This window comes from Rhinopithecus bieti, unplaced genomic scaffold (genome assembly GCF_001698545.2).
Source record: "Rhinopithecus bieti isolate Rb0 unplaced genomic scaffold, ASM169854v2 scaffold_40368, whole genome shotgun sequence".
Classification (NCBI taxonomy): domain Eukaryota; kingdom Metazoa; phylum Chordata; class Mammalia; order Primates; family Cercopithecidae; genus Rhinopithecus; species Rhinopithecus bieti.
In genome coordinates, this window is record NW_016817546.1 from 3536802 (window position 1) to 3549472 (window position 12671).

Genomic DNA, 12671 nt, shown 5'->3' on the forward strand with positions numbered 1-12671 from the left:
CCCGATGAGAAAATCACCAACTGTGTGGACAGGAAGCGGGGGTGTTCTGGGGGTGGGCTGTGGGTGTGGCCAGGAAGCGGGGTGTTTTGGGGTGGGCTGTGGGTGTGGACAGGAAGCAGGGGTGTTTTGGGGTGGGCTGTGGGTGTGGACAGGAAGTGGGGTGTTTTGGGGTGGGCTGTGGTCAGTGGGTTTCCCGCATAGTTTCTCTAATCTGGAACCTGGGGTTGCTGCCATAGATCGCATGCGTGGCAGAGGGGTGGGTCCTGCCGGGGTTAGGGTGGGCCTCTCATCTCACCTGGCCCTGCCCTCACCCTCCTGCCTCTTCCCCCACAGGCCACTCATTGCCAAGAAGAACCCGAAGATTCCCATGTCCAAAATGATGACCGTCCTGGGTGCCAAGTGGCGGGAGTTCAGCGCCAACAATCCCTTCAAGGGCAGCTCAGCAGCAGCTGCGGCGGCGGCAGTGGCTGCGGCTGTAGAGACAGTCACCATCTCCCCTCCGCTAGCTGTCAGCCCCCCGCAGGTGCCCCAGCCTGTGCTTATCCGCAAAGCCAAGACCAAGGAGGGCAAAGGTGAGGCTGGGGGTGAGTGGGCACCTAGTCCCGCTGGGAAGAGATCCCCCTCAGACCCTATAGGAGAAACCACAGGGCAGACGTGGGCAGGGAGGGGCAACTGGGGTGCTCCTTATCGATGGCTCTGTGCCTGTGTGACCTTGGATTGCTTGGTCCTTTCTCAGCAGTGAGGCAGCATCCCTCGCCTCTTTTGTGCCTGACTACCTTTTGGGGCTGGTGGAGAAGCAGAGGTGATGATGTGGGCAGAGGTTTGGGAGGTTTGAGCCTGGCCAGCCAGGAGGTGCCCCTGACGTGGGCCTGGAGGGAGGGCAAGAACAGAGGTACACAGAGTGGAGCCACTCCAGCCCCGGTTTCTGAGAGTTGGCAGGCTCTTGGGTTTCAGCCTGTGCTGTTCCTGGGGAGGAGGAGGAGGCCCCAGTTGAGCCCGTCTCTCCCTCTTGTCTGCACACCCACTGTGTGCAGGGTTGTTCTCCAGGCCCTCGGCCAGCGTGGAGCATGGAGGCCCTGCCTCTCCAGCTTTAGGATCGGGGAAGCAGGCAGGAGTTGGAGGGACTGGGCATGGCCAGGTCTGGCTTCCCAGGGAGGCTGTTCTGGGACAGGCCTGGAAGGAGGTCGAGATCCAAATTCTGCCTCAGTGGCTGGGCGTCTGGGTGGGGAGGATGGGGACAGCAGAGGCCCCCTGTGACTTGAAGGCCCTGGGGAGGGAGGTTTCTGGGTGGGGGTTTCTGGCCTCTTGGAGGCTGGGGACATTGATCTCCCCAGGGGCTGTCAGTCACCTGCATCTCAGCTTTCCTGGGTGCCCTGATTTTTTTTTTTTTTTGACAGACTCTCACTCTGTCGTCCAGGCTGGAGTACAGTGGCACGATCTCTGCTCACTGCAACCTCCGCCTTCTGGGGTCAAGTAATTTTCCTGCCTCAGCCTCCTGAGTAGCTAGGATTACAGGAGTGCACCACCACACCTGGCTAATTTTTTGTATTTTTAGTAGAGACGGGGTTTCGCCGTGTTGGCCAGGCTGGTCTTGGAACTCCTGACCTCAGGTGATCCGCCCACCTCAGCCTCCCAAAGTGCTGGGCTTGCAGGCATGAACCACCGTGTCCTGCTGATTTGGGTTTTGATGGAAGGGGCTGAGGGGGCTCTGGGGATCCCTTCTTTCAGCCCCAAGGAGCTTTAGTTTCTGGAGTGCTGTGTCTGATACCACCACGCCAAGTCTTTGAAGGGAGGCTGGCGGGCGAAGTGACAGGGGTCAGAGTCTGTTCCCTGTCTTGCTGTGTCTGGGCCATCAGGATCCCGGGAGGGGCTCCCGGCCCGCCGCTGTAGGCCCAGCCTGCCTTGTTTTCTTGTTTCCTCTCGGGCTTCAGCTGCTGAGCTATTGATTCCATGAGCTGCCTATTCAGAGCTTGGAAAATTGAAATAGATTTTCCATGGCGCCATGGAGGGTGCAGCTGGGCTCCTAGCTCCACGTCCCTGTGTGTGGTGTGGCCAGAGGAGGGCCTGGGGAGAGGCTGCCTCTGTGGGGTGTGCATCCCTGCCTCCAGGCCCCCCTTCCTTCCCGGGTCATTACTCCCCGGGTAGCTAATTGCCCTGTGGCCAGCTCCATAAAAACAGCCTCAACCCTGCTGGCCCTTGCTGCGGTTGACTGGCAGAGGTGGGGCAGTCTTGGGTGGGACCAACATTACCTGGCTAGCAGGTGGGCAAAGGCCTTTTGGCCCCAGGACATCCTTTGGGGGCTCAGGCATGGACCACAGGTGGGTGGCTGTGCCTTCAGTGGCCCTGCTGGCTGTGGGGGATGGCTGGTGCCTCCTTTCGGTGGTTGGGGACAGTATAGGGGCTCCTCCCAAGACAGCCACTTTTCTGTGGGTCATGGACGAGGTGCAGCAAGGTGGTCGGAGCAGCCTCTGGTCAGAGCCGTCGTCTGGTTTTTGCCTCATTTACTGTGTGATTTTAAGCAAGGGCTTCACCTCTCCAAGCTAAAGGCATCTCGTCTGAAAAGGGGTGATGGTAGAAATGACCCTTTCCTTATTGTGTAACCGGGAGCTCAGTGAGATGATGGCAGGAAGCAGGCCATCAGTGGTGGCAGTGGTTGGCTATCATTACCGCTGTTTTTCAGGGCCTGGAGTGAGGAAGAAGATCAAAGGCTCCAAAGATGGGAAGAAAAAGGGCAAAGGGAAAAAGATGGCCGGGCTCAAGTTCCGCTTTGGAGGGATCAGCAACAAGAGGAAGAAAGGCTCCTCAGTAAGTGTGTGCGTGTGTGCACTTGTGTGTGCGTTTGCAGCATGTGTGTCTGCATGTGAGCACGCAGGGGCCAGGCGAGGGCCTTCAGTTCATTACAAACTAGCTGGGGCAGGTTGCACCCCTCCCCTACTCTCCTTCCAGTCTACGTGCAGATGTACTGGACCTCAGTTTCTCCATTTGTGTGATGAGGACCCTTCTGACTTGGACTCTGGGCAGCGAGTGCTCCCCCTGGCTCACCCTCCTGAGCTGGGAGCTCACCCTCCTGCTGTCCACAGCTGTAGCTCCATTTGGGCAGCAGGTGGAGGAATCTGTCCTGGTGGGGCCTGGCTGCCCAGCGCCCAGGTCTGCTCTCGGGGGAGTAGTTGGATGGGGCTGGACCCTAGAGAAGTGGCATATGGGCAGGATCAGGCTGGCTGGAGTCCCAGTTACCTCCTCCTGTCCTCAGGGCCAGCTCTGGGCCTAGGCTCAGATGCTAAGCCCAGGTCTTACTCAACCTTGGGGCCCCCCTTTCTCTGTGAGTGTGAGGGGCATTCACCCTCCTCACCCCCATAGGTAGCTGCCTCCCTTACCTCACCCCCACCCTGCAGTGGGGTGGAGTTGGAAGCTCTTTCCCTGCCCCTTGGCAGAAGCCAGTGTCAGGTCTGGAGGGGAGCGTGGAGAGAAGGTATGGCCCACCCTGGAGCTGATGGTCCAGTTCAGCTTAGCAGATATTTATTGAGCACCTACTGTGTGCCAGGCCCTCTGCTCAGCCATGGCGGGCCATGGTCCTATAGCACTTGTCAGCTGGCAGGCATGTTTGCTGGTGGAGAGTCCGTGATGTACCAGTCAGACGGGACAGGCCAGACCTGGCACACAGGCAGTCACGATAGGTCCAGTAAAGGAGAGATCTGGGAAGACTCCTTGGAGGAGGTGTCCCTAGGGCTGCCCCTTGAAGGATGTTTAGGAGTTTGGCAGGATGGAGGGCAGGGCCTGGGGAGCTGTTCAGAGGTGGAAATTGTGGGAAGTGTCTGAGGCTGGAGAGCAGGGCTCTGGGTGGGTGGTGGGACATCGGGCTGGACAGGTAGGCTGTAATGTGAGGTTTTCAGCTGTGTGGGGGGCTGAGGCGAATTGCAGAGAGTACTGTGTCTCCAGAGCCTCTTCTGTGCTTTGTCCCACCCCACACTGCCCAGGCCAGCGAAGCCTTCTGGGTGAGGCCCTGGGATCACAGGACCTTGTCTTCCCCTGTAGAGTGAAGAAGATGAGAGGGAGGAGTCGGACTTCGACAGCGCCAGCATCCACAGTGCCTCCGTGCGCTCCGAGTGCTCTGCAGCCCTGGGCAAGAAGAGCAAGAGGAGGCGCAAGAAGAAGAGGAGTATGACTCCCCTTCCGGAGAGTTCTTGGCCTGCTGGGTGGACGTAGGGGGGCACTAGTAGGACTCCCCATCTGGAGGGTTCTCGGCCTGCGGGGTGGGTGTGTGGGGCATGGAACCTCCCCGCAGGAAGCAGGGGAAGGGCATCCTCATTGTCTCGGCCAGGTGGGACCCCTGTGTTTCCCACATGGCCCTGGTCTCTACTGTCTGGGGAGGGGCATCCTGTCCCAGTGAGGAAAGAACATGGAACCTATGGTGGGAGCCTCCCCAGGGTATTTGCCTTAGCAGTGTGGTGACCGGAGAGGGAAGTGCTTCATCTCATCACCATCCTCTATTCAGTCACCCCCCACTCACTTAACACCCATCTGTCCCCTCACCTTCCTTCCCATCCCTCCCTCTCCCTCTTTCCTTCAGGTCCTTCTTTTTGTCCATCCATCCCTCATCCATCCAGCCATTCATCCATCATCCATCATCCATCCACCATCCATCCATCCATCCATCTATTCATTCATCCTTTGTCCATCCATCCACCCATCATCCCATCACCCATCCATCCACTTGCCCTTCCATCCATCCATCCATCCATCCATCCTTTTGTCCATCCATCCATCCATCCGTTTGTTCATCCATCCATCCCATCCATCCATCCATCCATTTGTCCATCCATCCATCATCCATCCATTTGTCCATCCATCCATCATCCATCCATTTGTCCATCCATCCATCATCCATCCATTTGTCCATCCATTATCCATTCATTTGTCCATCCATTAGCCATTCATTTGTTCATCCACCATCCATCCATCTGTCTACCCATCTATCCATCCATCATCCATTTGTCTACCCATCCATCCGTTTGTTCATTCATCCATCCATCCATTCTTTTGTCCACCCATCCATCTATTTGTCCATCCATCCATTTGTCCATCTATCCATCCATTCATGCATCCATCATCCTTCCATTTGTCCATCTATTATCCATCCATTTGTCCATCCATCCATCCATCTATCCATCCATTTGTCCATCCATCCATCCATCATCCATCCACCTATCCATTTGTCCATCCATCCATCATCTATCCATTTGTCCATCCATTATCCATCCATTTGTTCATCCATCCATCCATCCATTTGTCTGTTCATCATCCGTCCATCCATTTGTCCATTCATCATCCATCCATCCATCCATCTATCCATCCATTTTTCCATCCATCCATCCATCCATCCATCCATCCATCCATCCATTTTTCCATCCATCCATCCATCCATCCATCCATCCATCCATTTGTTCATCCATCATCCATCCATTTGTCCATCCATCATCCATCCATTTTTCCATCCATCCATCCATCCATCCATCCATCCATTTTTCCATCCATCCATCCATCCATCCATCCATCCATCCATCCATTTTTCCATCCATCCATCCATCCATCCATCCATCCATCCATTTGTTCATCCATCATCCATCCATTTGTCCATCCATCATCCATCCATTTTTCCATCCATCCATCCATCCATCCATCCATCCATTTTTCCATCCATCCATCCATCCATCCATCCATCCATCCATCCATTTTTCCATCCATCCATCCATCCATCCATCCATCCATCCATTTGTTCATCCATCATCCATCCATTTGTCCATCCATCATCCATCCATTTTTCCATCCATCCATCCATCCATCCATCCATCCATTTTTCCATCCATCCATCCATCCATCCATCCATCCATCCATCCATTTGTTCATCCATCCATTTGTCCATTCTCATCCATCCATTTGTCTATTCATCATTCATCATCCATCTATCCATTTGTCCATTCATCATCCATCTCTCTATCCATCTGTCTATCCATTTGTCCATCCATCCATCCATCCATTTGTTCATTCATTATCCATCTCTCCATCCATCCATCCATTTGTTCATCCATCAGTCCATCCATCCATTTTGTTCATCCATCAGTCCATCCATCCATTTGTCCATCCATCAGTCCATCCATCCATTTGTCCATCCATCCATCCATTTGTCCATCCATCCATCTATCCATTCATATTTCTACCCATCCACCCACTCTCTTACCCTTCCTTCCTTCTTTCCTTTTATCCATCTTCTATCTCCTCACCCTTTTACAACCTCAACCATCAGTCCACTCACCCACCCACCTATCCATGCATCTACTCTGTGCCTGTCTGGCCTGGGGCGGTGCAGTTGGTTGTGTTCTGGGAGTGCAGATGAGGCCTTCCATGACTGCCTCTCCCCTACCTTAGTTGATGATGGTGACGGCTATGAGACAGACCACCAGGATTACTGTGAGGTGTGCCAGCAAGGTGGGGAGATCATCCTGTGCGACACCTGCCCGAGGGCCTACCATCTCGTGTGCCTGGACCCAGAGCTGGAGAAGGCTCCAGAGGGCAAGTGGAGCTGCCCCCACTGTGTAAGCCTTGGCAGAGCCCCGGGCTGGGAGCGGGGCCACGCCTGGCTCCCCCACCCCTGTGCCCTCATTTGGGGGCAGAATGCGGGGAGATGCTGTGGGGGAGGGAGGGAGTCGAGCCCTGGTGCAGCGGGGACCCCTCCCAGGGTGCCTCCACCTGGCCTCCTCCCCCAGGAGAAGGAGGGGATCCAGTGGGAGCCGAAGGACGACGACGACGAAGAGGAGGAGGGCGGCTGCGAGGAGGAGGAGGACGATCACATGGAGTTCTGCCGCGTGTGCAAGGACGGGGGCGAGCTGCTCTGCTGCGATGCCTGCCCCTCCTCCTACCACCTGCATTGCCTCAACCCGCCGCTGCCCGAGATCCCAAACGGTGAATGGCTCTGCCCGCGCTGTACTGTGAGTGTTCCGCCCGCCCTGCGCCGGACGCCCCGCCCCACCCCAGGAACAGGCCCCGCCCCCAGGGGGAAGGTCTGCCCTCCTCAAAAGGCCCTGCCCCTGCCGGCTCCGGACCCGCCTCGGTAGCCGATCCCGCAAAGCTCCGCCCACGCCGCTCGAGGCCACGCCCACTCTAGCTTCCTGGCGTCCCGCTCCGCGTCTGACCCCCCCTAGAGACGCGAGGCATGAGTGTTAGGGAAAGGCAGGCAGGTCTGTGGTGATCATGCCAATACCACGACCACTGTTCAGTGACCACGTGTTCTGCAAGGACTCCACATCCATCATAGTGTCCTTTAACATTACTGAATATTCTGGCACCACGCATTTTGTTATTTCCTTTTCAGATGAGAAAACTGAGGCTCAGGGAAGCAGAGTGACCTGCCTAAGGCCACACAAGGGCCAAACTGTCCCCTCAGATTCAGGTCCCTGGAGCCACCCCAGACCTGGCTCCTTTTCCGAGGCTGGGGATAGGGAGAGGGTAGGAGGGTCCTAGGGCCAGAGCATCAGTTTCTGCAGGAAGAGGGGCACCCCCATCCCTCACCCCCCAATCACAGTAGACATCGGAAGGCCCCTTGCTCTGAGCTGTCTGCCCTGCACCCCGCGGTGCCAGATCCCCCACCCCTCAGGTCCTGGGCTGTGCTGCCTTTAGCCCTGGGCTGTCCCGTGTGCATTTGGGCTTGTGTTGTGTGTGTGTGTGTGTGTGCGTGCATCTGCGCACATACATGTCTGTGTCTGTGTCGGGGTCAGGGGAGGACCCTTTTGAGGGGTGCAGCCTTCTGTGCTTTCCTAGGATTCATGGAAGGCCCTGGGGATGGGAGGGAGGCAGGAGTGGAGTTCCTCTCAGCTTCTTCCCTGAGGAGTTGGGATGGGGGTGGGAGGGTCCCCTCTTCCACTCCCCCTAGAGCCAGTGGAGGAGACTTTCCTGCCTCCCATGTCCTCCTCCTTCTCTGCCTCTTGGCCTTTGCTGTCACCAAGGCCAAAGGAAGGCTGGCTGTGTGGTGTACCTTGCACCTCCAGAGTGCCTTCAGGTGTGATGTGGCACCACAAACCTGGTAGGTGAAGGAAGGGGTGGGCCATTTTACAGATGGGAAAGCAGGCTCAGTAGGCTTGGACAAGTTGCCGAGGACAGATAGTAGCAGAGCTGGGACCTGCTGTCCCCAACAGAGCGGTCTCCCCGAATCAGTCACCCCTGACCCTGTCTAGCCAGGCTCAGCACCGCCTCCTTGGAAGGCCAAGGCTGCTCCCACCCATCTCAGGGCCCAGATGGTGGGGTTTGTGGCGGTTGCATTTCTCACCTTTGCCAGCCAGCAGCTCACTGTCACCCTAACATCGGTCAGGGCCCGTGCAGTGTGTCTGTGGGCTGCCAGAAATGGGGCCTCATTGTCCCAGCCTAGACACACAGTGCTTGGGTGCAGCCCTGCCCCGGGTGAGGGATGGCGGATGGGGGGCTGCCGTGTCCCTGAGCTCCAGCACGGGGCTCATGCTCCCTGGGTGCTTGGGGGTCACACAATGATGTGACCTCTTTTCAGGGGGCAATGGGAAGACCTAAGGTAGGGGAAGTCCAGAACTTCGTATTCTGCTCCCTGCTCTGCTGTCCGTTGCTGAGTGGGCCTCAGTTTCCCCCTCTGTCATGTGCACATGGCAGTCTTACCTACCCTGGCTCGGATATTCTGGGTGCCAATGAGTTTACCACTGAGTGAAAGGGCCACGTGGTCTTCCAGACCCCCACTGCCTGTCTCCTGTGTGCATGACCCATGCGGCTCCTGAGGACGGGGTGGATGTCATGGCGTCACGGTGGCGCTGTTCTGACCTGGGGACAGTGGCACTGATGAGAGGGAGCCTGCGTGGCAGCCTGCTGTCATGGGAGCCTCAGAGCGGGGCCCTGCAGCTGAGCCCCACCGTGGGGACCCTTCTCTGTCCACAGTGCCCCCCACTGAAGGGCAAAGTCCAGAGGATTCTACACTGGAGGTGGACGGAGCCCCCTGCCCCCTTCATGGTGGGGCTGCCTGGGCCTGATGTGGAGCCCAGCCTCCCTCCACCCAAGCCCCTGGAGGGCATCCCTGAGAGAGAGTTCTTTGTCAAGTGGGCAGGGCTGTCCTACTGGCACTGCTCCTGGGTGAAGGAGCTACAGGTGAGTGCCGGCAGGGTGACTGTGCCAAGGCCCGGGACCTGGTGAGCCCTGGACCCTCCCGGGCTGGCGGGAAGGGGCTGAAGCGCCTCTGACTGAGGGGTGCCATTGGGAGTTGGGGTGGTGCTGAGCGGGAGGATTGTCCTGCCTGGGACCTGGGCTGGGGCTAGGGGAGCTGGGTAGGGAGACACAGAGGGCCATGGCTCATCCCCTTTCTGTGGCTCGTGCCCGTCTGTGAGCAGCTGGAGCTGTACCACACGGTGATGTATCGCAACTACCAAAGAAAGAATGACATGGATGAGCCGCCCCCCTTTGACTACGGCTCTGGGGATGAGGACGGCAAGAGCGAGAAGAGGAAGAACAAGGACCCCCTGTATGCCAAGATGGAGGAGCGCTTCTACCGCTACGGCATCAAGCCAGAGTGGATGATGGTTCACCGAATCCTGAACCATAGGTGTGTGCCTGCAGCTGGCTACCCTCCCTGCCCGTCACTGGGGCTGGGCTGCATCAGCTCCTTTGCTCTGTAAAATGGTGCAGGGCAGGACACCAGGACCCTTGCTTTGGGGCTGCTGTGCAGAACCACATGTGGGCACAGCAGGGGCACAGGGAAGAGGCCTAGGGCTCCCAGTGCTGGAGATCTGCCTGACCTGCTGGAGGGGCCGTCCCATGCATGCCTGCACACTCATGCACACGTGTTCACACCCTTGGGGGGTCGGGACCCTCGTGCTGGGTTAGTGCTTGATACCAGCAGGAGGGTTCTGAGGACGCGGGAGGCCCGAGGTGTGGGGGTATGTCCACATTTCCCCCACGTTTGTAATAGTAGCTGGCTGTACTGAGCACTGTCTACTGGGAGAGAGGCGTCTTTCTTTTACCTCTGTTTTACTGATGTGAGAATAGGCACAGCAAGGTGAAGTCACTTGCCAGAATCACACAGCCACGGAGTGGAGCTGGGATTTGAACCCCATGCTTTCTGACTGCAGGACCTACTTTCTTAGCCACTGTTGCACCCCCCAGTGCCCCAGCAGCAGCTCTTCCTGGAGCAGTCTGGCAATTCCTGGGGATACCTTAGCAATCAGAGGCTGCAGGAGGCTGGGACAAAGAGCCAGAGGCAGGAGGCCCGTGGGCTTTGGTTTTGATTTGGTGGGTGATGGGAACTCCTGCTGATTCTTGAGTTTAAGGGCTTGAGAACTGGTGGTGGCTGACAGATGGGCCTTGGGGTGGGGCCCAGAGTACCTGCTGTGTGGTGGCAGCTTGGAGCTTATGCTCCCCAACCTGGCTACCCCGTGGCCTCTGCCTTTGAGGGGCTTAGGATCGGTGGCCTCTGCCACTCAATGCTTCTGGCTTCAGGCAGCTGTTGGGGAGAGCAGAGGTTAAGAGCCTGAGCCAGATGTTCAGATTTCAGTCCTGGCTCCCAACTGCTGGGCTTTGAGGCCCTTGTAGGGAACAGGCTGCTGCACAGGTGACCGGAGCTTGCCAGAGGCTGGCTGTGGGCAGTCTTCAGAAGGAGGGGCGCGGAATTTGTAAAAGCTACCCCTTCAACTATGGGACACCCACGTTTTTCCTCCCCAGACCTTCCTGAGAATGACCTTCAAGGGTCAGTTCCTGTGGGAACCTGAGCCCAGCAATGAAATGGCCAACGGTTTTCTACCTTTACTAAATTGCATGCTAAAAATATACATGGTAGTTTTTCTCTCTGCTCCAAAGTGGGACAGGTGACTCTCCCCTGGATTTATTCCCCCAGTCTGCAAAACAATCAATTATGTATTGGAAAACAAACAAACATCGGTTTCTGTGGTAACCGGGGATTGGTCTTTCTCTTTATGGCCCCCAGGCCCGCAGCAGCCGCTGCCCACCGGGTCTGTGTGCCTCCTCGGCACTGCTGTGTGGGGTAGCCATGCCCCGGCCCGGCCCTGCAGCACTCCTCTGGCCTGGTTGCCTTAGCCTGGGCGGGTGGGAGGCCCTGAGGACCCTCCCAGTGGCCAGAATCAAGCTGTGTGCTGCTGGGCTTGGCCACTGGGTACTTGTGTCCCCGGAGGAGACTGCCTCACATGCAGGAATTGCGTCCTTATCTACTTTGCAGAGACAGCTCCTCACCCTACATGGCCACTGCACGAGTCCTCCCCATATTTTAAGTTAGAAAACTGAGTCCATTGGCAGGAAAGAGAACTTTCCAACTCAGAAATCCAGAACTCCTGTGAAAATCCAGATCCCGTGACCAATGGGATTCATCCCTGCCACAGAGGCTGCACAGGATGCGGGAGGCTGGCTGGTTGCTCCTCTGTTAGCTGGCCTCCGTGTACCTCTCTGGCTCTGCCCCGTCCCCCTCTCATTCGCTGTGTGGCCCCAGGCAAGCCGCTGCACCTCCCTGGAGCTTCTGCCTTGGTCCCCTCGTCCTGACTGGGCCCAGCATCTGAGGCGACCCTGGGTGTGAGTGGCTCTGCATCCTGGGAGGTTCATCAAACCCGTGCTGTGGCGCCCTGAGCGACCCACATCTGTTCACTGTGTTGCAGCTTTGACAAAAAGGGGGATGTGCACTACCTGATCAAGTGGAAAGACCTGCCCTATGACCAGTGCACCTGGGAGATCGATGAGATCGACATCCCCTACTACGACAACCTCAAGCAGGCCTACTGGGGCCACAGGTGGGCCGCAGGGATCCGGCTGCTGGGCACAGGCTGCTGGGGTCTGCTCCTGGGTTGAGCCTTACTCACCTACATCCTATGCCTTTTCCTAGGGAGCTGATGCTGGGGGAAGACACCAGGCTGCCCAAGAGGCTGCTCAAGAAGGGCAAGAAGCTGAGGGACGACAAGCAGGAGAAGCCGCCGGACACGCCCATTGTGGACGTGAGTTGTGGGGGGGCAGCAGTGGGTGGGGTTGCCAGGGCCTGCCCACCCCAGACTTGAATGTGCAGGGGGTGTGTGTTCTCAAAGGGATGTTTCCTTGGGCCCTTTTGGCTTATGCAGACAGTGTCATGCCCACGTAGGCTAGGACAGCTGCAAGGCTCCTCATAGCACTGCTGCTGACACGCTACTTACACACCACTCTCACCTGGGAGGAGACCCCACTCACTCAGCAGAGCTCTCTGGGTGTCCACTAGCGCCTGGCCCTGGGTTGGCCCTGAGGAGACGAGGGCCCCTGAGCCCTGGGCATCTGTTTCAGAAGACACACTGTCTTCTAGGGGCCCTTGGCGGGTATCCACAGAACACAGAGGGCCTGGCCTGGGACTATCAGGCGCCTGTCAGATGCCGAGGAAAGGCAGATGGGCCTGGTCCATTGGGAGGGCTGCATGGGGCCAGTGACCTTGAGCAGGATCAAGAGGCAAATGGGCTGGGCATGGTGGCTCATGCCTGTAATCCTAGCACCGTGGGAGGCTGGGGTGGGAGGGCCGCTTGAACCTAGAAGTTTGAGGCAACATAGTGAGATCCCACCTCTACATAAAATTTAAAAATTAGCCAGGCATGGTGCCGTGCCTGTGGTCCCAGCTACTAGGGAGGCTGAGGTAGGAGAATCCCTTGAATCCA

General features: G+C 57.3%; 1 protein-coding gene across 3 annotated transcripts in view; it reads left to right on the plus strand.

Annotated features, from left to right (window-relative positions):
- The window catches only part of CHD5 (chromodomain helicase DNA binding protein 5), a 77340-nt gene that overhangs the window by 22009 nt on the left and 42660 nt on the right, over positions 1-12671 (plus strand). For all 3 annotated transcript variants that reach the window (XM_017856014.1, XM_017856016.1, XM_017856017.1), the window contains exons 6-14: positions 334-572; positions 2681-2805; positions 4033-4156; positions 6424-6590; positions 6762-6983; positions 8947-9153; positions 9393-9604; positions 11661-11792; positions 11885-11993. In XM_017856014.1, the coding sequence (XP_017711503.1) occupies positions 334-572; positions 2681-2805; positions 4033-4156; positions 6424-6590; positions 6762-6983; positions 8947-9153; positions 9393-9604; positions 11661-11792; positions 11885-11993 (1537 nt within the window). The remainder of the gene's footprint in view (positions 1-333; positions 573-2680; positions 2806-4032; positions 4157-6423; positions 6591-6761; positions 6984-8946; positions 9154-9392; positions 9605-11660; positions 11793-11884; positions 11994-12671) is intronic.